Source organism: Podarcis vaucheri, assembly GCF_965113315.1.
Source record: "Podarcis vaucheri genome assembly, chromosome: 1".
NCBI classification, from domain to species: Eukaryota; Metazoa; Chordata; class Lepidosauria; order Squamata; family Lacertidae; genus Podarcis; species Podarcis vaucheri.
Genome location: NC_138759.1, coordinates 28,923,210 through 28,946,258, shown reverse-complemented (window position 1 = coordinate 28,946,258; position 23,049 = coordinate 28,923,210). Strand labels below are relative to the sequence as shown.

Genomic DNA, 23,049 nt, shown 5'->3' with positions numbered 1-23,049 from the left:
TTATCCCAGGGAATAAAGAAGGTCCTATAGCTAATATACTATGTTAGAACAATGTGCTATTTGGTTCCTTTTCTCTAGATCTGCTAGGAACTTGTATGTTCTTCAGCAAATCGTTTTTATGTTAATTTCAGTTCCTAAGTGGTGAAGTCATAACAATCACACCTACTCTGTCTAACATGCCAACTAACTTGCCTCTTACCCATCTGTTTATATAGCAACTCGTACAACTGCTAGTTGCCTAATGACTACAAGAGCAGTCCTTAAAGCCAATTTATACATCCAAGATAATTAAGTAATACTGTCTTGTTGGAATTCCGATTGTGCGGCTTCAGAGTTCAGGTGGGGGATTACATGCCTGCATGTTTTCACATGTATAAAACCTCCTTCACAACAAGACCAACATATCTGAGATAGGGCTAGCCTAGAATCTCTCAAGGGCTGGATACCTTAATACACAACATTTTTATTATGCAGGAGATCATATGAACATGCAAAATACCCCACTGCGATCTGGAAAATGAACCACATGATTAACGTGTGTATCCCCTCTTGGACATTTTTGCTCTTGAAAAGTATATATATATCCCCTCTGCCCTACAGATATTGTAGGATCTTCTGCCTACAACCAACAGCTTCGCGCAAAGACCAACTTCATATAGGAGTGAAAGGGTATCTTCCAGCCACAGCTGCTGGCCAGAGGACCAAAAGTTGTCAGGAATCCCCCCCCCCTTTCTCAGGAAAACTGACAGCCTCTCTCTAGTAACGCCAGAAGGGTCTGGATATTTTAGGGGTGTTTATGAACAATTTGTGCAAACAAACAAACAAACAACCATTCCTTTGACTAAAACAATACATATTTTTGTGAGTTCCCACAAATTTTGGGAATACAGAACTGCGCAAACCAACTTACATTCCAGATCTACAGATCAATGGACCCACTAATTCTTTGTGACATCCTGATAACTTCAGTGTTGCATGACATACTCAGCACAGAGTCTTGATTTGAAAGCACGACAGTCCGATTTCTCTGCACTCTCGGCATCTGAACCTAGTTCAAAGCTCAGCCTCCGCACATCTCACTTTCAGCGAGAGTCTTTAATGACACTTGGAATTTAAGTAAAACATAAACATTTGTTACCCTGTGAGTCCCCCCACCCTACCCCGGGCCAAAATCATTTCCCAAATGGAAAACACACTGATGGAAAGAAGAAGAAAATCAAGATATTCTAAAATATTCAGTGTAACACAGTCATTAAAAAAAAACCAATAGAATCACAGAATTGTGGAGTTGGAAGGGACCACAAGGGTCATCTAGTCAAACCCCCTGCAATGTAGGAATCTTTTTGCCCTGGGTGGGGCTTGAACAGAGGACCATGAGATTAAGAGTCTCATGTTCTACCAACTAAACCAGGCATCCCCAAACTCTGCCCTCCAGATGTTTTGGGACTACAATTCCCATCATCCCCGACCACTGGTCCTGTTAGCTAGGGATAATGGGAGTTGTAGTCCCAAAACATCTGGAGGGCTGAGTTTGGGGATGCCTGAACTAAACTATCTCAGGCTAATACTATTTTCTGGGGCCCTATTTTTGAACCATTCTCTTAAAACTGAATGAGCCCCAAACTTAATTGGGGTCAGGGGGAACAAGAGTGAAAGGATGAAACTGGATTTGTCAGACCCAAATTCAATGTATATTTTCCTTTGGGCATGGTGATATTGGGAAAGTTTTCATTCCAAGTTGTTCAGCTTTGCATGTACTAATTGTGGAACAGTATGTCCATAGCAGAAGGGGCGGGGAGACTCCTTTTCAAAGCCTTAAAACTGCACCTTGCCTGGGACTAGAATGGACAGTGGGCAGTAAAAGATGCAGCTACTTTAAAATAATCAAGTATTTAAAAAGCCATGTCCCTCTTCATGCAAAAAGGAGAGCAAGGATCAAGAAGGGAGCTGAAGCTCCCTCTGCTGGCCTCTGCAGGATTTCACAAAATTTCAACAGCATATGAAAAGAATATTTCTTAAAAAGCTGAGCACAAAAGAATAAATCCAGATTTCTTTGCTTTTGATAAACACCAGCAGCTTTATTATACAACATGTTCACAAGCCACGTCGCAATATAAACATTCTAGACTAGACATAACACAACCATTCTTCCTTTTCCAAAGTTGGCATGTGACTGAACTTTCTGGAGCAAATGTTATCATCACTAATAAGCTCGCCAGCTTCCCCCCCCCCTTCAGACCTGAATGTTTCATATGTAATATTCCTGAGAACAGCAAAGAGATGTTCTCCCTAGACATGCAGCATTAAAGCCTAAATTGTATATACGCTTCGTAGCATGGCTGACCATTTGTGTGGTGCAGCTCCCCACGTGGCTGTGGCAATTTCAACCACATCATCACGTGTGCCTGAAAGAGAAATAGCTAAAATCATTGCAACCATGTGGGAAGCTGCTTTGTGTAAATAGCTTTCTGCACAGAGCAGCCTCCATGTCTTCAGCAGGTGCCATGCCAGAAGGTGAACATGTGAGTCTGCCCTGCGCTATTCTTAATTAAAACAAACTAGAAACTTCAGGTCAAAGATGTGACTAGTTAGCTCTTTGATTCTGAAGAAGAAGAGTTTGGATTTGATATCCCGCTTATCACTACCCTAAGGAGTCTCAAAACAGCTAGCATTCTCCTTTCCCTTCCTCCCCCACAACAAACACTCTGTGAGGTGAGTGAGGCTGAGAAACTTCAAGAAGTGTGACTAACCCAAGGTCAGCCAGCAGCTGCATGTGGAGGAGCGGAGACACGAACCCGGTTCCCCAGATTACGAGTCTGTCGCTCTTAACCACTACACCACACTGGTTCGCATTCTCTGATTCTCTGAGAATCTGATCCTCTGATTCTCTGACTTATAATCCTCCAAAATCCAAAGCCCTCTGTCAGGTCTGCTCTATTCTTCCTACAAACACATGGGCTTTTGTGTTCTGTATGAAGCTTTCCCCCCAGCTTCCATTTCTCTTTGGCTCTTAACATTCTCAACTCTTATGTTCCTAGTCCTTCTACTTATCCTTTTCACAGATTCAAAGAAAGTTCCCACTCTGCCTCCACCTTTCTTCACCCATCTGTCTCAAAATGTCCCCTTCTCTCCCTTAACTTAGACCTTCAGGTTCCCAGCTTACATGGCAGATCCAACCCCAGCATACAGCTTCTCTCAGGCTGTGAAAGTTTTCTCCAAACTGACCTTTCATTTACCTTCACAGACCCATAATAAGAATAAAATTCTTTACCTGTCTGTGACATCACAATAAGTCAGCCAATAGCTACAAAGTAGGCAGGGAGGTTAAACAGCCAGTTTTCACTCTGTTCATATTAGGTGTGGCAAAATATATGAAATATAATTTGCTCAAAAAGCAGTGCTTAGCAACTGATTGCCTATATGCAGCTACAGGCTGGCCTGGGAATAAATGCCACCCTTGCCCATGGGCATACCAAGGCCACTAGCCCAGAGGGGGCACAAAAACCACACCTCTCCATTCTGGCTCGGAATGGCTAGCAGCATGTCCATTCACATGCTTAGACAGACAAACCAATGGAGGAGGGAGGTCAAAATAAATATAGTGGACCCTTGGGTTATGTTACCTTCGGGTAACGTAATCCTCGGGTTGCAAACACAGTACCCCAGGAAGTGTATATTTCCAAGTTTTGCCTCACGCGCATGCGCAGAAGCGCTCAATTGCACTGTACACATGTGCTGAAGGGCGCCTCTGGTTACGAAGTTTTCAGGATGCAGCTGGGCCTCCAGAACAGATCCAGTTCATAACCGGAGGTACCACTGTAAAAAATTGTCCAATGGACCTTAGAGACCAACTAAGTAGGGAGATGTGAGCAGAGCAGGCCCAACCCCAAAGGTCATACAGAGAGTCAGTAGCAGAGTGCAAAAGTTTCTGGTCCATGGTCTCTCGCAGCTTCAGAGGCACCGATACAGCTCTTTGCCAAGGGCGTAAGGGAGCCTAGGTATGCCTCTGCCCTCGCCTAACCTTTCTCTTCCCTGGTTGCTAGTGGCGGTGGCAACCGTGAACATGCACAATACGAGTAGTGATGTCGCTACTGCTAATTACCTGGGTTGGAATAGAAATGTATCATTTTTCCTCTTAGTTCTTCCCTGGCTCAGAATGTAAAGTAACATTCTGCACATGGTTTTCAACTCCCCTTAAAATTCCATCTGCTTCCCAGTGAAGAGCTAGACACCAATGACAACTCAGAGCTACACACACACACACACACACACACACACACACACACACCAGGTATCTTGTTAAGGCTTCAAGAAACAATGCAGTTTCTTCCAAACTACTGCCACAATAGTTTGGCCTTTGAGGGCTTTTGCCTCTGTATGAGCTGCCATTAGCAAAATTAGAGCGAATGTTGATGGGACTACCTGAAAAGCAGAGGTGCTTTTTAGGAGCAACAAAAGTTAAGGTAAAGCAAAAAGGACTAACCATTATTACAAACTGGGAGAGAATTCTAGGGAAACAAATGAGCTTTTCCCAAATGCTTGCAAAGAGACCTTGACAAATACAGAGCTGATTCCAAATCAGGGCCCTCATTACACATCACCACTGTCAGCTATGTCTTTCATGTGCAGTGACTGAAGGGGTCGAAAGCAACAGTTCCTCCACAGGAATTAAAAATATTGATTATGAAATATATAAAGAACTAAAATGGCATATATCCTTTAAAAATATGCTTATTGATTCCCCATAAGAAGAGAATAAGCAGCATTATGGCACATGGGCCATGCCAATGTTGGATAAAAGCAGCAATGCAAAAGCCAGCTCCAGATGGCTGGAATGCAAAACAGGATGTTGTTGTCTCGAACTGTACTGTTGGAAAAAAGGGGGAGTCTATTCTCTGTACTGAGCACCGGATGTTAGCTCAGAGTGTCATCTGACCTGTACTGGAAGTACAGGGGAGGAGTTGTGACTCTTCTGCTGGAGTCTGGAGGGTACAGACACGTTTTCTCTGTACTGCTGAGTGACAGGAATAAAACATGTAAATAGACTCCTGTCTGTCTCATTTCCCCTCCCTGGGGGGAAAGCAAGGAGAGAGAAGCAGAGGGTGTGTTCTCCTCACATCTAATGAGGAGAATCGCCGGTTTACGACCTTGCCTGCCGGGAGACGCAGACGGAAGGTCACAAGTATCTCACTCAGTTTGCCCGGGGGAGGCCAGTTTACCTCTGACTGTGAGCTGACAGCCAATAGGGCCACTAGAACTCAACCAGACTCTTAAATGTAGATAATAGGTCTGCTCAATTGCTAGTTAAACTCTGTTTTGTCTTTACTTTTATTGGGTGCTGGAGCAGGCCCTACTTGCCCAGTCACGAAACTTTTCAAAGTCTTGTTCCCAAGGATTTACTAAAGAAGCCATTTCCATTTTGACCAAAATCTTATGCATGGCATGTGTTCAAATGCAACATATTTCTGAGGAAGCTCATTTAGAATTGAGCTGAAAGTAGAAGAGTCCTGAGATTTTGTGGAAGACTGATCACTGACCTCAGACACAGGGCTGGACAGATTCTGTGAAAATTATAAATTGCTTGCTACATGCATCAGGGTCATTTAGCTTACCTGAGGCAAAGGTGCCTACTGCTTTGAAAAACCTCAGTAATGGTGTGACAGTGCTATCCAATGAACTGAAATCAATTGGATGCACTCCTAGGAAATTAGAAAGAGGATTGTAACCTGACCGTGGTTTCTTTGTGGCCTCCCACTCAACATCAAACTTCAGTGGCCACGACTGCCAGTATCAGATAATTACAAACAGCCTCAAACTATTTTCTGACGTGGTCATACAAAGCTGCCTTATACCGAGACAGGCAATCTAACTCAGTACGGTCAATTCTGGCTGGTAGCAGCTCTCCAGGGCCTTTGGCAAAAAGTCTAGCCCATCACCTACTGGTTGGTTAGAACGTGGTGCTGATAATGCCAAGGATGCAGGTTTGATCCCCGTATGAGGCAGCCACATATCCCTGCATTTCAGGAGGTTGGACTAGATGGTCCTCAGGGTCTCTTTGAACTCTACAATTTTATGAATCTATGGCCATTTAACTGGAGATGCTGGGAGTTAAACTTCTGCACAAGAAATATGTACTTCACCACTGAGTCAAATCTTCCAAGTGTTCTGTGTGTTCTCAGCACATGAGCCAAGCATGACTGATCTGCTCTAATGTGACAATATATGAAAAGAACTAAATTATAATTAAAGTCAGGAGAACAGCTTCTCCTTTGGCTGAGGCAGGAAAGAAGTGGGGAGGCTGCAGAAGAGGACGTGGCTTTCTTGGAGGTTGCCCTTTCGGCTTTGCTGTGCATTTGCTTCTTTATCTTGAGCCATGGAGAGAGGCAAAGGAGATAACCATGGGAAACCTGTGCTTCAATTCTTCTATATAAAGAATGGCCTGTTTTCATCCATGGAGACACTCTGCTCTTATTATCTCAATGAATTAAAGCACCACTGAAGATTTCTTTTTTGTTTTATGTAGTGAGCTCAAACCCAGTCAGTTGCCGAACCTCAATATTTTCCGCAGACACACACATTACTCTCAGAGCATCCTATTTGCAGGCTTTATTTTGCTATAAATTTGAGTTTAAAATTAAGTTGCACATTTCTGGTAAAACAAAGTGATAAAACTTAATGATCACTGAAACTTTAGTGAAACTGTGTTTTACTAGGTTCACTTCTCTGTTCTCCTGAGATTGTAACAGGGCAGTAAATTGAGAACTGATAGCCTAATTGGCTGAAGACCCTGCTTACCCTTTGGCAGCAGGGCAAGGCTGAAAGATTACAGCACAAAGCTAATTTTATCCTGTCTACAATCAGTGAAAGCAGAGATTAAAAAGACCCATTAGGGTAGTCAGTCAACCTCTTAGACAATGTAAAATTGTTACTTTCACAGAACACTTTCCCTATAACTTTTGTCTAGCTCTGGTTTCAAATGATAATTAATGGACCTTTATCTTTTGGGAGTCTCCAGACCTAGAACAAAAATATTTTCTCTGTGGTGTTTGGTTCAAGTTTACTTTTTCTCAGCAGCTGGTGATGTGGGGGCAGAATTTAGCCACTGCTACTGAGTAGCAACTTTGGGAAAAGGGACCTTCCTAAGCATTATGTTAAGGAGAAGGTAGCAAAGGCTAGGAGGAGAAGGGCTAGCAAAGGAGAAGGGTTAGTGCTGGCCAGCCTGGCTGACTAGCCAATAGCATCTCCCAAGGGCCACTGACATCATTGGTCTGCACCTACATTAGGCAGTGATGGCTAATCAGGAAGCACATACTTGCTTAATCCTTTTGATAGCTGCTCCTTTCCTTGGCTCTGCTCAAGCAAGAATGTGGTGTCCACCATTCCCTCAGTTGCTGCTCAGTGATGGTGGCCAGAAATTGGTTCTACCATGGCAAATATTTAGCCAAGCAAAGTTGATGCAACCACCACTAACTATGACTATGCAGAGAGATGAACTATTCCTCCCTATTGCCCCCAAACATATTTAAATTGTTGCATTTGTATACTGCCCCTTCCTTCTTTCCTCCCTTCTGTCCAATGTCTCAAAGAGCTGTTTTAGCCTCATACAATCATGTGTGGTGAGATGTGTGCGTGCACTCTGCATATGAGAGAGCACTGCCCAAATGTACATGAAAAACGTTACTGTTAATTGGGAATCTGAAGCATTATTTCCCCTCATTCAAAAACTACAATCTTCACTTCGGCACATTTCCCTTGCTTTTCATTCTATCACAAAGCTGGCCAGGAGAGCAGATGCTTTTCCTGGCCTGTAGATGTGAAGATGTACAGGGCATGGCAGCAACCTGACTACCTCTACCGGCCCAGTGCTGAGCAAAGGTGCAAAGCTGCCTCCAGCGTCCTATATTTATGATCAATGCCAATGTTACGTTAAAGACTTGCATAATAACTGCAAAAAACAAGTTACTGAATCCTTACTTTCCTTCTGTTTGTAAAAAGAAAAGCTATATTAAGAACTTTAGCAACACTGACAAAAATGGAATGGAAAAGGATTTTATGAACAAGGGAGTTTATTTAAAAAAAAATGTGTAGATACGCTGAATTAATGCACACCAGCAGGTACTGATGAATTCAGTCAACCTTGGCAAGTCTCATGAACACTGGCGTTACTATTTGAGGACTCGTGGCAAACTGATGTCGTCTCAAGGGATTAGCAAATGTGAAATTGCATGAATGTCAGGCAGGGAGGTGGGAGCCCTGCCATAGAGACGAACCAATACAGTCCTGATCCCCTATTGCACATGCTTTCTAAGCACTAGCCAAACTACAGAAGAGGCCAAACTACAGAAAATTAAAAATGGGAGGAAGAAAGAACGTCAAGGGCAATGGAATTATTTATAATACACATGGTTTTAAGACAACAAATCCTGCCTGACTAAAACCGGTTTACTAAAATTGAATTCATATGCCTGTACTTCAGCAAAAAAAAATCTGACAGCCCAAAATTGCATTCTCAAAAAAAGTAAGATCACCAAGTTAAAGGCAGTGGCATGATTCAACTTGGGAACTTGCAACTTGCAATACCATATCTTAGACCTTACACTATAACCAGGATATGAGAGAGGTGGATGTAGGCAGCAAAAACAAAATAAAGTGGCCCCAGGTAACAGGCTGGGGTTAGATGTGATTCCTAGAATAGCAAATGTTGAAAACTGCTACAGGCACATCTTTTGCACAGGGAAAAACAAAGTTCTGCTGGAATTTCTTTATAGTGAATTTATGCCAGCATGCAGTAATACCTACAAAAGCAAGTTAAGATATTGTTCAAGATTTTCATCATACAGCGGTACCTTAATTATCAAACTTAATCCATTCCAGGAGTCCATTCGACTCCTGAAACCATTTGAAAACCAAGGCGCAGCTTCCGATTGGCTGCAGGAGCTTCCTGCACTCAGTCGGAAGCCGCAAAAGCCACGTCAGACGTTCGGCTTCCAAAAAATGTTTGCAAACCAGAACACACACTTCCAGGTTTGCAGTGTCCGGGAGCCAAGCCCTTCAAGTACCAAGGTACCACCGTACATATAAAGGAGTGGGCAGTAGCTATAAATGTGGATGATGCAAAATGGAAAGATGCCATTACATTACAGAAGAAACAGAAAATTCAGAACAATCATGAACTGGAGCACCAAAAAAATGGCAACAATATCAAATATTGCAAACATACACATACCCATTATGCTAATGCCCTGTTTCCTCCAGCAATGCATAGTCCAAATAAATCTAATGGGTATTCGGCAATAAAATATTTACACATTCCTTCTAGCATGATGCAACACCAGCCCTGCTTCTCTTTAAAGAAACTGCCTTTTCTTATTCTCTACAGAAGAGTGTTCTCTGTTTAGTTCTTACTACCTTCCACTTATGAATATGTATCATCAACACGAAGTAACCAATTTAAAAATATGAACTTCCAAAATAGCCACACTAAGTACAGCTTTGGCTGTATGGGGGGAGGCCTCTTTTTGCTGATCGGCTGGATCTGCTGTCCACAGGCTTTGGGAAGACATGGCTTGAGTTTCAGTTGTGGCTACAGAGTGTGTAGATCAGACAAACAGCAGATTCTAAAAACACAGGATGAGATGCTGTAAGCTGGTTAGGTTGGCTATATTATCTAATTATTGGCTGGCAATCAGCAACCAGCACCCACACAATCCAACTGCTGAGCCATCATTGTCAAACCACAGCATGGTTCATGAGAGAGACAATTTTGGATAGTCGTAATTATGAATACATAATGTGGAAAGGTTAAAAGGTAAAATATGAGAAGCTGCCACATAACGGGTCCTTCAGCCCAGAACTGTATTTCCTGACAGGCACCATCTATTCAGAGTCTCATGCTGGGTCTCTCCATCCTTGTGCCATCACATTTTAAAGCGATTGAATCAGGCACTTTCCATGTGTAGACAGTATGTTATACCACTGAGCTGCAGCCTTTCCTCTGCTGGAAGGCTACTGCAATCAAATAAATGAAAATACCTGCAGAGCACCTATTTCTTCCTCCTTCCTGAGAGTCTTCTCCAGTAGATCTGCATATTCAAAAAAGAAAAAAAGAACATCAAGAAAAGGGAAACAATGCGCCTTATGAATTGATGCAAATGAACAGGTACATAAATGCTGCCAAACTTGAACCATCCCCAAACTAAAAGAAATCAGAAAATCAGCCTCATTATCTCACAGGAGGCTAGGATTCAGTAAACAGAGTTTCAAATTAGAGGTACTTATAATTATAAGCCAGATGTGCCACTCACTTGCTCATCAATTGATTCTGAACAAGTTGCTGATTGAGAAATTGTACCTTCTTCCTTCCCTGCTATTATTCCCAACTACTGGTCCCAATCCTTTAGAAACCTGGCCCGGGTGGTGCCCTGTTTCTTGGACATCTTTGCCACGCCACCTCAGCAAATGTAACAGCCCTGTACGGTACTTCTCTTTCTTAAGATGGGGGAGCAGCAGTGTTGTTCTATGGAGGCTTTGGGGCTCTCTTTCTCATGGACCTTTAAGGCCAAATACACAGTGATATTGTTCCACTGCAAGATGCTCTTTTCCATGATAAAAAGAGCAAAGCAGGGTTATCTTGGCTGATCAGATACTGTGGAGCAGGCCACAAGAGTGGGCCCTGTAGAGACATCAAGCAGCAGGGGAGGGGAGGAAGAGGGGAGGGGCAAGTAAAAGATGAAGGCCTCCAGACATTGCAAAAATATTTGCACAGCTGACGTTAACACCTCATTCTGGGGTAAAAACAAAAGTTATAATTTTCTTCAAAAGTAGTTGAATTATATGTAGAAAGCTAAATATAGGTTGTCAAATGTGTCTCCCCCTAACCAGGAGGGAGGAAAGCATATTTGTCATTTATTTATTTAGATTATTTTAATCCACCAATCCCAGAGGCTGTGTATAAGCATACATTTAATCACAAAAATATTCAAATTTATATTCTATCCCCCCACAACTAAGTATTAAAATCCATACCATTTTCTCATTGGGAAGAAAACGGAAGAAAGATTCATTAAATTAGAGCTTGCAAGTCAGAATGTAGAAATTTAGAAACTTCACTTGTGACCAGAGCAGGTCAGCTCTAGCCAGCATGAACAATGGACAGGGATGATGCAATGTCGGAGTAGAACAACATCGGGAGGCCACAGGCTCTCTACCTCTAGCCTACATCATAAAGTGAACTAGCCTACTGAAAAAATGGCTTGGCAGCTCATACAAGTATACTGTGCAGGGAGCTACCACTGGAGAAGAATATAGAACACATTTATGAACACTAGGGATTGCAGTCCATACGGTAAGCTAGCCTTTTGGCATTGGACCACTATGGTTAGAGATAATATCAGGATCCTCTATCAAAGATCCTGCACAGATCATGAAATATTGAGCGACAGAAGCCTGCTATTCTTTCCTTTGAGCTGGTTAACTCTGGGTAAGTGGCATCACATCCTGCAAGCACAAAATGAGCATACTGCAACTATCTTTAAATGTATGGAACACCTCCACTATTTTCCTGGATATCAAAATCCCTAACAGCCCAGCTAAGAACTAACAGCCACAAACTATTAAACACAGGTAATATTTCTGTATATCTACTGCAGACAGAGTTGAGCGTAAGCATGAGTTCCTTCATCCTCCAAACAAGATTAATATTTAGGAAGGCGCAACAAATTGGTAGGAGTTGAAAAGGACAGCCACTGAACAGGATCTTAAAACATTTGTCAGCACATTCTCCTATTTTATTATACCCATAAAAAGAAAGCACTATCCCTTGCTTGAGCTTAGGCTATTCAAAACAAATCACATGTGCTTCAGCTGGATTTTTTTATATATATAAAAATCCCCTTTCCAAATTCACCCAAAATCAACAGCCAATTCTTGTGTGGAAAATACGGGATCATATTTTAAATCATCTTACAATATGCACAAAACAGGCCATTGTCTAGCAGACTCCCTTCATTTACGACTTAACTTGTGAATAATTACGACACCTAAGCTTCTGCCTTGGTCTGCTGCCACCAATTGGCTAACAGGCTAGCTTAAGATGTTAGCCCAACTGTGGCATCAATCTCCTTCTGATCAGAAATCATGGCAGGAAACTTGTGGGGTAGAATTAAAAACAACATTCCAGAAGAACGGATACCCTTTGTGGTTTGTCTCAGACACTGAAACAACATGACAGTTGGCAGACAAATTCCCAAATACTAAATCAATGAGGTTTTCATATCCCATCATAAGTCTTGACTATGTGGGAAGCTGCTGTACAGGTCACTGAGTGGCTCTATCCCCCCCCCACTCTATCCCCCCCTCCAAAGTTCGGTTTTCTGTGAACCTACTATACACAAACAGAGTCAGATGAGCAAACTTAGAGAATGGACTCCTTTATCCTTTATGCCCCGTATGAGAGACACAGATAGGAGCAGTTTGTGCTTTCAGAAAATGGGTTGTTCATTAATATGCTGTAACTTTGATCCAAACTGATTAAGAAGCAGTTCAATTTGGTATCCATAAACCTCATTGCTGAGGCTGCTAAAAATTGTGCCAATTGTGATAGCGTACTTTGTGATGCGGAACAGCTGCTCCCTAGGACCTGAATGGAAAATACCTACCTATTCATTTTGGAAGGGACGCTGAGCAAGCAGTAGCTGGCAACAGACCTGGAATGTATTTCAAACCCTCTCAAATTCAGCAGATAAGTCCCTACCCTACCCTCTTGCAGCAGTTAATCTGGTGCATGTGTTTTAAACAGGCCTCTTTGTACTGGATGAATAAGAAATTATTTTCATTTTATGGTTGCACTGCTCAATTCTTCCTGTGCTGCCAATATGGGAAAATGTATGTCCACTTTTAAAGATAGCACTGGTCAACAACAAATTCGTTGTCTGTGTTTTTTCAGCTGATTTAGGATGAATCTGATGTGCTGAATCCAAAAATTACATTGGTTTTGCTCAATCAGGTTAAGTTTTTGAGCTATGGCCACATGTCTTTTTTTACGTTTTTGTTCACATGTACGCTTGTGTGGAGCATTTTAGAAGAAGTTGGTGGGGTAAAATGCCTTGTCAAATAATTGTTTTGATTGGAAATGATTATTTTAATGACAAGAAATATTCAGGTCTGATAGTTCTGGGTGATTATGTCAAAAAGGGATCAGTTTGAAGTCATAAAACCTCGAAATCTTCCATAAATTGGTCCAGCAAAGCATAAAGTTGGGGGATCAAAACTAAGTTAATGGGGCAGCCGCCCCATGAAGTATCCTGATCTTCAATCAGCACGTCGTCCTGTAGCTCATTGTGATGAAATTCCAGTGCCTATCTTCGGAGAACTTCCTGACATTAGTGACGAAGATGCCTCCAGTGTTGAAGGACATGAAGAAGAAGAAGTGGTTCTTGAAGATGATGCTCCACATCCATTTTCCCAAAAGGAGTTGAATGATCTAGTTCGCGACCTCAGCTTGTCAAAGGACTCTGCCGAACTGTTGGCATCCAGATTGAAGGAAAAAAACCTCCTCTGACAGTGCTCGCATCAGCTTCTTGCGCAACAGGCATCAAGAGTACCTCCGTTTTTTCTTGGAAGAGAAGGACTTGGTGTACTGTGCAGATACTGCGCAGCTTCTGCTCAAGCTTGGAGTGCCACAGTATGAACCCAAAGATTGGGGACTGTTCATTGACAGCAGCAAGTGATCACTGAAATGTGTTCTGCTACACAACGGCAGTTTGCCTCTATACCCCTGGCTCACTCGAGTACACTGAAGGAGAACTATGAAGCGGTGAAGTATGTGCTGGAGAAAATTGGTTATGATCAGCATAAGTGGTTTATTTGTGTTGACCTGAAGATGGTGAACTTTTTGTTGGGACAACAGTCTGGCTTCACCAAGTACCCATGTTTTCTGTGCATGCGGGATAGTAGGGACCATGCTCAGCATTACACAAAGAAGGACTGGCCTGTGCAGGAGGAATTGGTGCCTTGCAAAGAAAGGAACGTCATCAACGACCCTCTGGTGGACAGAGACAGAATACTCTTCCCACCGCTGCACATCAAGCTCGACTTAATCAAGCAGTTCACCAAGGCTCTGGGCAAGGATGGTGACTGCTTCATTTACTTGTGCCAGGCTTTTCCAGGATTGACCATGGAGAAGTTGAAAGCTGGCATCTTTGACGGTCCTCAGATCCGTCAGCTCATCAGAGATCCAGAGTTCGGAAACTCAATGAACGAAGTGGAACTGGAAGCGTGGAAGGCATTTGTTCTGGTAGTGAAGAACTTTCTTGGCAACAATAAGGCCAGAAACTACGCAGAACTTGTCAACAACATGCTGACTGCTTTCAGAAACCTGGGCTGCAACATGAGCGTCAAGATGCACTACCTATTTTCACATATGGACCGGTTTCCTGAGAACCTGGGTTCAATGAGTGACGAGCAGGCGGAGAGATTCCATCAGGACATGAAAGAGATGGAGAGCAGCTATCAGGGTTGCTGGGACACAGTCATGATGGCTGACTACTGTTGGACTCTGAAGAGAGACCTCCGTGCTGCTGAGCATTCCAGGAGTTCCAAGAAACAGAAGTTCAAGCCCTGAAGTTTGAAAAATGGTGAAGCAACATGCAATTTACATGTACTTACCTTTATCAATGCCCACCATTCAGTTTTCAAAAAACCTGACCTGATGGAGAGAAACAGATGCTATTTCCTGATTCAGCAGTGCAAAAATACCCTAAATCAGTTGTAGAAATCTAGACAACATTCAAAAAGTAAAAAATTGTTGCCCAGTGTAGTATATCGTAACATTATCCATCAACATACAGAAGCCCTGAATAAAGCCAAAAGAAAGTAGATGCGGACACATTTTCTTTCTCCCTTATAATTCTGAAACAAGCGTCGTCCGATGAAGCTGAACAGTGGGAGATTCAGGACAAACAGAAGGAAGTACATCTTCGCACAGTTCATAGGAAATTATGCAATTTGCTATGACAAGATGGAGTGGCGGCCACCAACCTGGGTAGCTTTAAAAGGCGGTTAGTCAAATTGATGGAAGATAAGGCACAGAGCCTAGGACTTGCCGATCAGAAGGTTTGTGGTTCGAATCCCCGCGACGGGGTGAGCTCCCGTCGCTCGGTCCCTGCTCCTGCTAACCTAGCAGTTCGAAATCATGTCAAAGTGCAAGTAGATAAATAGGTACCGCTCCGGCGGGAAGGTAAATGGCATTTCCGTGTGCTGCTCTGGTTCGCCAGAAGCGGCTTTGTTATGCTGGCCACATGACTCAGAAGCTGTACGCCGGCTCCCTCGGCCAATAAAGCGACATGAGCACCGCAACCCCAGAGTCGGACACGACTGGACCTAATGGTCAGGGGTCCCTTTACCTTTACGGCTATCAAAGATTAGTAGTCATAATAGCTGCATCAGAGGCAGTACACCTCAGAACGTCAGTAGCTGGAGAACATGAGCAGAAGAGTGTTGTACTGCTCATATCCTGCTTGCAGGCTACCTATGGCCATCTGGCTGGCCACTGGCGGGAACAAAATGCTGTACTAGATGGGACTTTGGTTTGATCCAGCAGGGCTAACATTTTATGCTCTCATCCTTTTGTTCTTAAAATGCTGACAATAGAACTTGAATGGCTGGAGAACTGAAGGACAGAAAGAAGGAACAGGAAAGAAGGGGGGAAATATACACTAACATTTCTGAAGTGCAGCACAAATGTTTATTTAGAAAACGGGTCAAGCTGCTGCTGTGCTTCCTAGTTTTACTTATAAAAATAAAAATGTGTATGTGGGTGTTCTTCTTCTCTGAGATTATGTCTGCATAGGAGAAAATTTATGCCTGTGTAGCACTGTATGCCAAGATTGGTCCCTTTCTAAATTGGGGATTAAATGTTAACTGAATTCAGAAATGTGGACAATCACTAGTGATTGTCAAGTTCACAAGAAAGCACAGAGAAGGTCGATAAAACTGATCATAAAAACAAGAAAGTTTGTACACTGCCTGGTCAATATGCACTTGGTAGCTAAGCACATTGATCAAGTAATGTACAAACCCCAGAGGTGAAATTCAATTCTTCATCCTAAATTGGAGACGCTACATATTGACCGGGCAATGTATGCATTTCCCCATTCATGCTGTCAATTTTTATTGTTGCCATTTATGCACATTCCTTTGACAACTCACATTAATTTCAACACCTCTGCAACTCTAAAAATCCAAACTTGTTTCTGGGCATCCAAAAATAAGGCTGCAAAACTGAAGGTCCATAACAAAAGCAGAGACTCCATGCCAAGCTGGCCTACACAGCTACTTCCCAATCTACGCAAACCTTCGCCTCAGGTCTGTCAATTTGATGAACTGGCAACTCAAAGGGATATGAAAGTGTAGATGAGGTTATAACTCTGACGCCCACAGCTCATGAAAAGGTCACAGAGAAGACCCTTTAAAGCCAAACGGTGACCCAAAGTTAGTTTTCACCAGACATAATGGCAGCAATGGGTGTGCTCCTTTGAAGAACGAAGTGGGTTTCCTATATCAGATGCCGAAATGCTCAAAGTGGACTTAGTATACGAGCAAAATAAAGCAACTCTCCTGAACGTCTAACATTTCTGTTTCTACTCCTGACATAACTTTGAGGCATCCCACTGTAACCCTCCCTGCAACCCCCCTACCTTTGGTTATATTTTATATCGTTTATTCTTAGCAAGATTTGACACTTTGGGCAGCAGATATGTCTTGTACTTAATCCATTTTAATGTATTTATAATATGCAACCTACACATTACCCGAAAGGCAATTATCGAGCAATTATAGATTCACAAGCCAACTACACAGTTCCATCTGTCAAATGAAAAGGGCATTTGTTGCCAGAATTTCTGTTGCAGCTGACAAAGTAGACTCTCAGAGGTACTATTCTGCATAACTGCAGTTTTGGGCTTCAGTCCACAGAACCATTCTGTCACAAGGCTTTCTCCTCACAGAGCAGAATGTAGCGAGAACATGTGGATTCTGGGGAAAGCTGAATAGCTTTTGTACACTGCAAAACAGCCATTGCACATATGGCATAAAACTGCAGCAAAGTTGTTTTTTTAAAGGATGTCAATTGCTTCCTTTGTATACTTCCATAACACAGGACATTTTCCATAAGTGATGTTAGCCTGCCACATGGCACCATAAGCCACTGAAAACAATATAGCAGTTGCCATCATTTTAAAATCAGCCAAAGACCAGGCCAGAAAGTAGATGTAACAATGGATGTAGTTATTCTGCTACCTTATGACTGGGTGCATGTCACTACAAATGCTTTTTTGTGTGGGGAGGGAAGGAGGTGGCAGACAGTGTCACCACAGAAATAGATACTTCTGGAACAAATACACAGTGTTTGCTATGCCTACTTATAGCAATCTTTGCAACTCAATAGGCATCACTTATAGACAGACACATATGATTAATTAACCCACTGTGATATCTTCCTGCACAGGATTTTTGTTGTTGTTGAGAAATGCCCACAGTCCACAAAAGAATTAAAAAGGCAAGGGTGTGGAACTTTGCCCAGGCCTTTGGCCATTAACTAATCTATGGCCCTTTAAAGCTGGTGTGGGGGTTGTTATTATGATTCTTTTATCTGTTATTACGCTTTTTATTATTATGCTCCGTAAAATGTGTTCTGTTGCACACAGCCCTGGGGTCTTTTGATAAAGGACAGCATATAAATTGAAATAACAACAACAGCGGCAACAACAGGAACAGGAACATAGCCTCCTGTGCAAAGATAAGAGTCACTTCTGTTGCTCTGCCCCTTTTGTCTCTGGCCCCACCCACCACCGTCACATTGAGCCTAGAAGGTTATCCAAGAGGGGTTGTGAACTGAAAAAGGTTCCACCCACAGCTTAAAATATTCTTAATTGTGCTATAAGCACAGCCATTCCACTATAACCATGTTAGGAAAACTAATTTTCATTCTGCATTAACTGCAGTTTTGGGCTCCAGGCTGAATAATCGATCTGTTGCAAAACTACACAGAATGTAGTGAGGGCAAGTGAACTCTGGGAAGTGCTGTTTTACACTGCAGGATAACAATTGGTGGATGGTCTGCACAGTTGGTACTATTGTGACACCTAGAGATACAATCGGCAGTGGCACCAAAACAATGTTGGGATGTGCTTCAAACAAATCTAACCCAAACAGTACTTGGCATGCATTTAAACCGTTTAGCTAGAACATGTGCAAAACTCAAAAAGTTTTTACAAGCATGTTGGAAGAACAAATTATTCTTAGGATTATATGCTTCTCTGGTGTACAAAAGAAACAATGTGAGAGTTCCAGAGGAAGTATTCAGACCTTGAATATCCAAATGTTCACCCAGTCACAAATCAGGTCATATAATTATGAGTGACTTTAAAATCCTGAGACGGGGATTCTTTCATTTGTCTTTTGATGTTTGAGCCCTTGATAAACATAAACCACATTCAGGGGTCTACAAATTATGTTTGGGCTTAGTAGCCCGACTCATTCCTAGAAGCCAGCAGGAATATAGTCTCTCTGAGCAGATGAAGAGTGCCTCTCCTTTTCCACCACGTAAGTACAGCCCACCACTCCCAGAGAATTAAGGAGAAAAGCAATATGGCATTTCCCCCGCAAACCTTAAGTCCCTGCAAGGTCTCCTTCTGCAAATCAAACATTGTTCCTTTCTCTGGCAAGTGTGTTACGACTAGAGAACATACACTTTCTCCCCTCAAATCCCAGTCCGGATTTCGTAAAGCTCAATCCAGCAGTTTTGTACAATTAACACACTCCCCTTCCCACAGCTCTAATTTCCTTGCCTTAGAAAAGGCTCTTTGTTCTTTGCAGCCACCTGGACAAAGGGATTCATCTGTGCCCAGCAAACATCTGTTTTGAAGACCAGGGCTAAAAATGATAGGAGGCAATGTGTTTTCCACCCTTCTCAAAGAAATGCACTCCAGAATTTTTATTCATCCCTTTGGAGCAGCTTGGTCCTTCACAGACCATAACCAGTTCCTTGAAGTCAAGACTGAGGAAGTTGGTTCCAAAGTTAAGTTTCTTTCCTTTTGGTGTTGAAAGGGGGTGTGGGAGAGAATACAGACTGCAAGTGGGCCTAGGGGAAGAAGTAGAGTTGGAAACGCTGAGGGCAGTAAGCAGACACTAAACGGACTGAGCAAAGTAAAAGGGAAGTGTGACATTACCACTGCTTTTTCCTGATAGCCCTACTAATGTGTTAGGTCTACTCACATTCAGAGAGCACATGAAGGACGGCCATACACACTGGCCATGCCACACTACCGCTGCCGCCAGAAGATCTGGTTCCCCTACCTCAGTGGGAGCTGCTAGTGACACCAGAGAAGGCCAAGAACAAGGAAAAAACATACTGCCTGAATAAACCTGGCACCATGTTATTTCTGAGTATATGTGTGAAGCTTCTGATGGCACAGTGAGAGTCTCTTTGGTCTACAAAGTGGGATGCAAATATTCTAATCTACTTCCAATCTTCACAATTTCAGCACAATGGTCTGAAATGCTGAAAGCATGATGCTGGGGCAGGGAGGGCAGGAACAATGGGGATATGGCAGTACAAATAGGTTTGCTCCCCATCCACACATTATTTGAACACAGACCATCAAAGTGCTCACAGACTGACCATTTAATTATCTGTTCTAGGACCCTTCCTGGTCATGGATCTCTTCAGAAGTGTATACATTCTTTAAATATAGTGCTACTCCTCCCCCATTCCTGTTCAATCTATTCCTTTTGAGCAACTTATACCCCCTCTGTTTCTACATTCCAGTCATGTGTCTCATTCCAACAAGTTACAACAATGCCTAATGGGTCATATTTGCTATCCTGCATTAAGAACTCAATTTGTCTTGCTTGTTTCCCATACCCTGTGCATTAGTATAGAGACAACTGAAACCAAGATTCCTTCCCTCCAGCTGCTTCCTTCTTGCAGTTTCATGCCCTTTAGCAGGTTTCTGTAGTACCACCTCAGTTGCTAGTGCATTAATGTGGCTATTATCCCTGGTATGGTGTTCCCATGTCGTCTGTAATATTATGTTTCTCCCCCTCAGAATTCAGTTTAAAGCTCTCCTGATCAGGTTTGTGAAACTTTTAGCAAGCACTCTATTATGAAATTACATAACATAGAATAGAATTCCTATTTGTATTAATACAACTCCAATATAATCCAGATCTCACCCTTACTGAAACATTATGTTTTCTTGTTAGTGATCTAACAAGATCATGCCATGAGAGCCATGTCCCAACAGGCATCTTAGAGGAAAGCTCAAATGAATTTTTCACATATCTTTGTTAAGGTTCAAAAAGGGAGCTCACGTATTTCCTCCATAACATATGTCCCTGCCTCTCCACACGCCCACACATACATTTGAAGCATAATAATTTCCCAGAAGGGAGAGACGTGCAAGTTCCCTTTTTCCTGTTCCAGCACTTTTTAGAATGTCTGAAGACACACAGTGTCAACAAACAAGCAAGCTACCAATAGCAATCTCCTATACACAACATTTTGGGTGGGGTTAGCTCACAAACTCAGAACCAGACACACAACTTAAAACAGCTGTCATAACATTACTGTAATAAAGCTTATGAATACATGTGAGGATTACTATTTCTTTGGCTTTAATCCTTTGTTATTAATGAGAATTAAAAATTCACTTTTAATTTTAACATTTAAGAATTAAGACTAGGCAACTGTTATTGAAAGAGAGGGAAAATAACTAATAAAGTGAAACAATTTTCAATGTGTGACTGGAAGATACAGCTGGGAGAAACCTCCGAAGCTAATGTTTTCTTTGGAGTTATATTCAGATGGCTAATGGTTTTCATGGCCAATCTCACAGGTCGTTGCTCTCTTTAATTAGTAGCTTTTGCTAAACATAAAAAGCCTCAAGTAATTTTTAATACTGATTGCAGCTGCCTACTCCATTAACAAATTGTTGTATTAACACTGCCCACCTTGCACTGTCTATCTTTAAAGGGGGTTTTTTTGGCTCTCTTTCATAGATTTTAATTAGCTTCCTCCACCCCACCCCCCAGTGCTCATCAGTGTAAGGAATGAAATAGTTCATTTTATTATCTCCTCTGCCAGTAGCACTCCCACCAATGAACAGAAATGATATCAAGTGCATGAATAAGATGCCTGGACCTACTGCTGATTCTGCCGCTCCCCTACCTGAAAACCTCCAAAAGTGGATTAAATTTCTGCCCTGCACATTTCAGGTTGCACATTCAAGCCTCAAACAGAAGCTCCCATAGCTTGTTTCAATACCGTCACTATCTCCAGTTGTCATGGTACTGCACTTTCAAACCACACTTCTCAAACATTTGTTCCTTTGCTTGCATTAGCCTGGAGCAGCAGCACATACAATCACGGCAAGTTGGGTGGGGAGGAAAGGAGAAATGGAATTCAGGCTTGCAAGCTTTGGACAGAACGAATTGTATTCACTGTTGATTCCCTAAAGAAACAATTTACTGAAGCTGGGGGAACAGAACGTACTATATTTGCTCTTTAATCTCTCAGGTTTAGCAAGCTTTGAAAAGGTTTCCATCATCTGCCCAAAAGTTCACACTAAAAATGTTACTCTGCTTTATATTTGTGTGTGTGTGTGTGTGTGTGTGCGCGCGCGTGCAGCTCTATGTATTTCTAAGAACACGGAGAGAGAAATGAATTACAAAATAACAAAGACTGAGCAAACCATAGACACCTCGTTGTTTAATATAATTTTCATTATGTATATTTTCTAAGTAAGAGTAAAGGAATGGAGGTGGGGAGAAGATAATAATCTTCTCCTAGGATCATATCACAATAAGACAGAAAACCAGCTGTGGGTCACCAAGCTTCTACATTTAATACTTCCAAGAACCAATGTAAAGCCTAAACAAAGGTAAAATGTTTCCACGTAACTCTCATATCACGGCAACTACAAATTGCACTTTGCCGCATGTCCTCAAATAAAGGGCGCTGTTTCCTGTGTGCCACTAGGACTACTAAGCTCTGTGGTTACAGTTTTTGTGGCCCATTGCACAATATGAAATTGTCTGTTTAGTACAATGACTACACATCCATTCCATAATGTTCAAGACGGCATGTTCAGTTTATAATGGCATCTTCAATTTCTGGTCAGGTGCGTATCTTTGGTGAAAAAAGCCTTCAACATGAATGGATTGGTTGGATTTTATTTTAGTATTTATTAAATTTGTATACCACCCTATACCCTTAGGTCTCAGGGCGGTTGAAACATAAAATTAGAAGATAAAAAAACAGATATATAAAAATACATAATAAAATAAGAACAAAAACAAATCATTTAAGGTGCCAGTTGAACCTCCCTGGGAGGAGCATTCCATAAGCAGGTAGTCACTGCAGAAAAGGAGTATGACATGCAGAAAAGGGGTTTGACATGCCCAAGGTAGGGGAGACTTGAATAAGCAGGGGTGCTGCAGAAAGAATATAGCTGGTTAAGGGAGTCGTGGACTCAAAAAGGTTGAAAACCTCTGGGTTAGGCTGAAAGTAAGTGACTCACCCAGTGAGTTTCATGGCTGAGTGCGGACTAGAACTCCAGTCTCCAAGGTCTTAGTCCAACACTCTAATCACTGCAATACACTGGCTCTCTGGCTCGCCCTCTTTTAAAACAAATAAACGATTCCAATACAGATGCAAAATAGGAAAGCTATCAACTTTAAAGGCTTGTTCAAATTGGAAGGTACCAAAAAGACAACAGGAACAGTGCCTGACTGATATTCCGGCTGACCAATGCCCATTCAGTCATATTCCCAGGCCTGAACTCATTTTGAAATGGCTCAAATGGCATTCAGATTGCTACAAAGACAAGCAGCTTTACCCTCAAAGTACCTCGCAAAACATTCATAGTGGGCTTCCAAAGGGTCTAAAACTTCATTCTCTGGAGTAAAGGGACCCCTGACCGTTAGTGTTGAATGGTTTCTTTAAATGTAAAGGTTCATCATTGTTCCACTCCATGTGTATGTCTTTAAGGG

General features: G+C 42.2%; 1 protein-coding gene across 5 annotated transcripts in view; it reads right to left on the bottom strand.

Moving 5' to 3' along the window:
• Nucleotides 1-23,049, bottom strand: part of CEP128 (centrosomal protein 128) — a 185,316-nt gene that overhangs the window by 42,561 nt on the left and 119,706 nt on the right. For all 5 annotated transcript variants that reach the window (XM_082232527.1, XM_082232528.1, XM_082232526.1 and 2 more), the window contains one exon: nt 10,033-10,082. In XM_082232527.1, the coding sequence (XP_082088653.1) occupies nt 10,033-10,082 (50 nt within the window). The remainder of the gene's footprint in view (nt 1-10,032; nt 10,083-23,049) is intronic.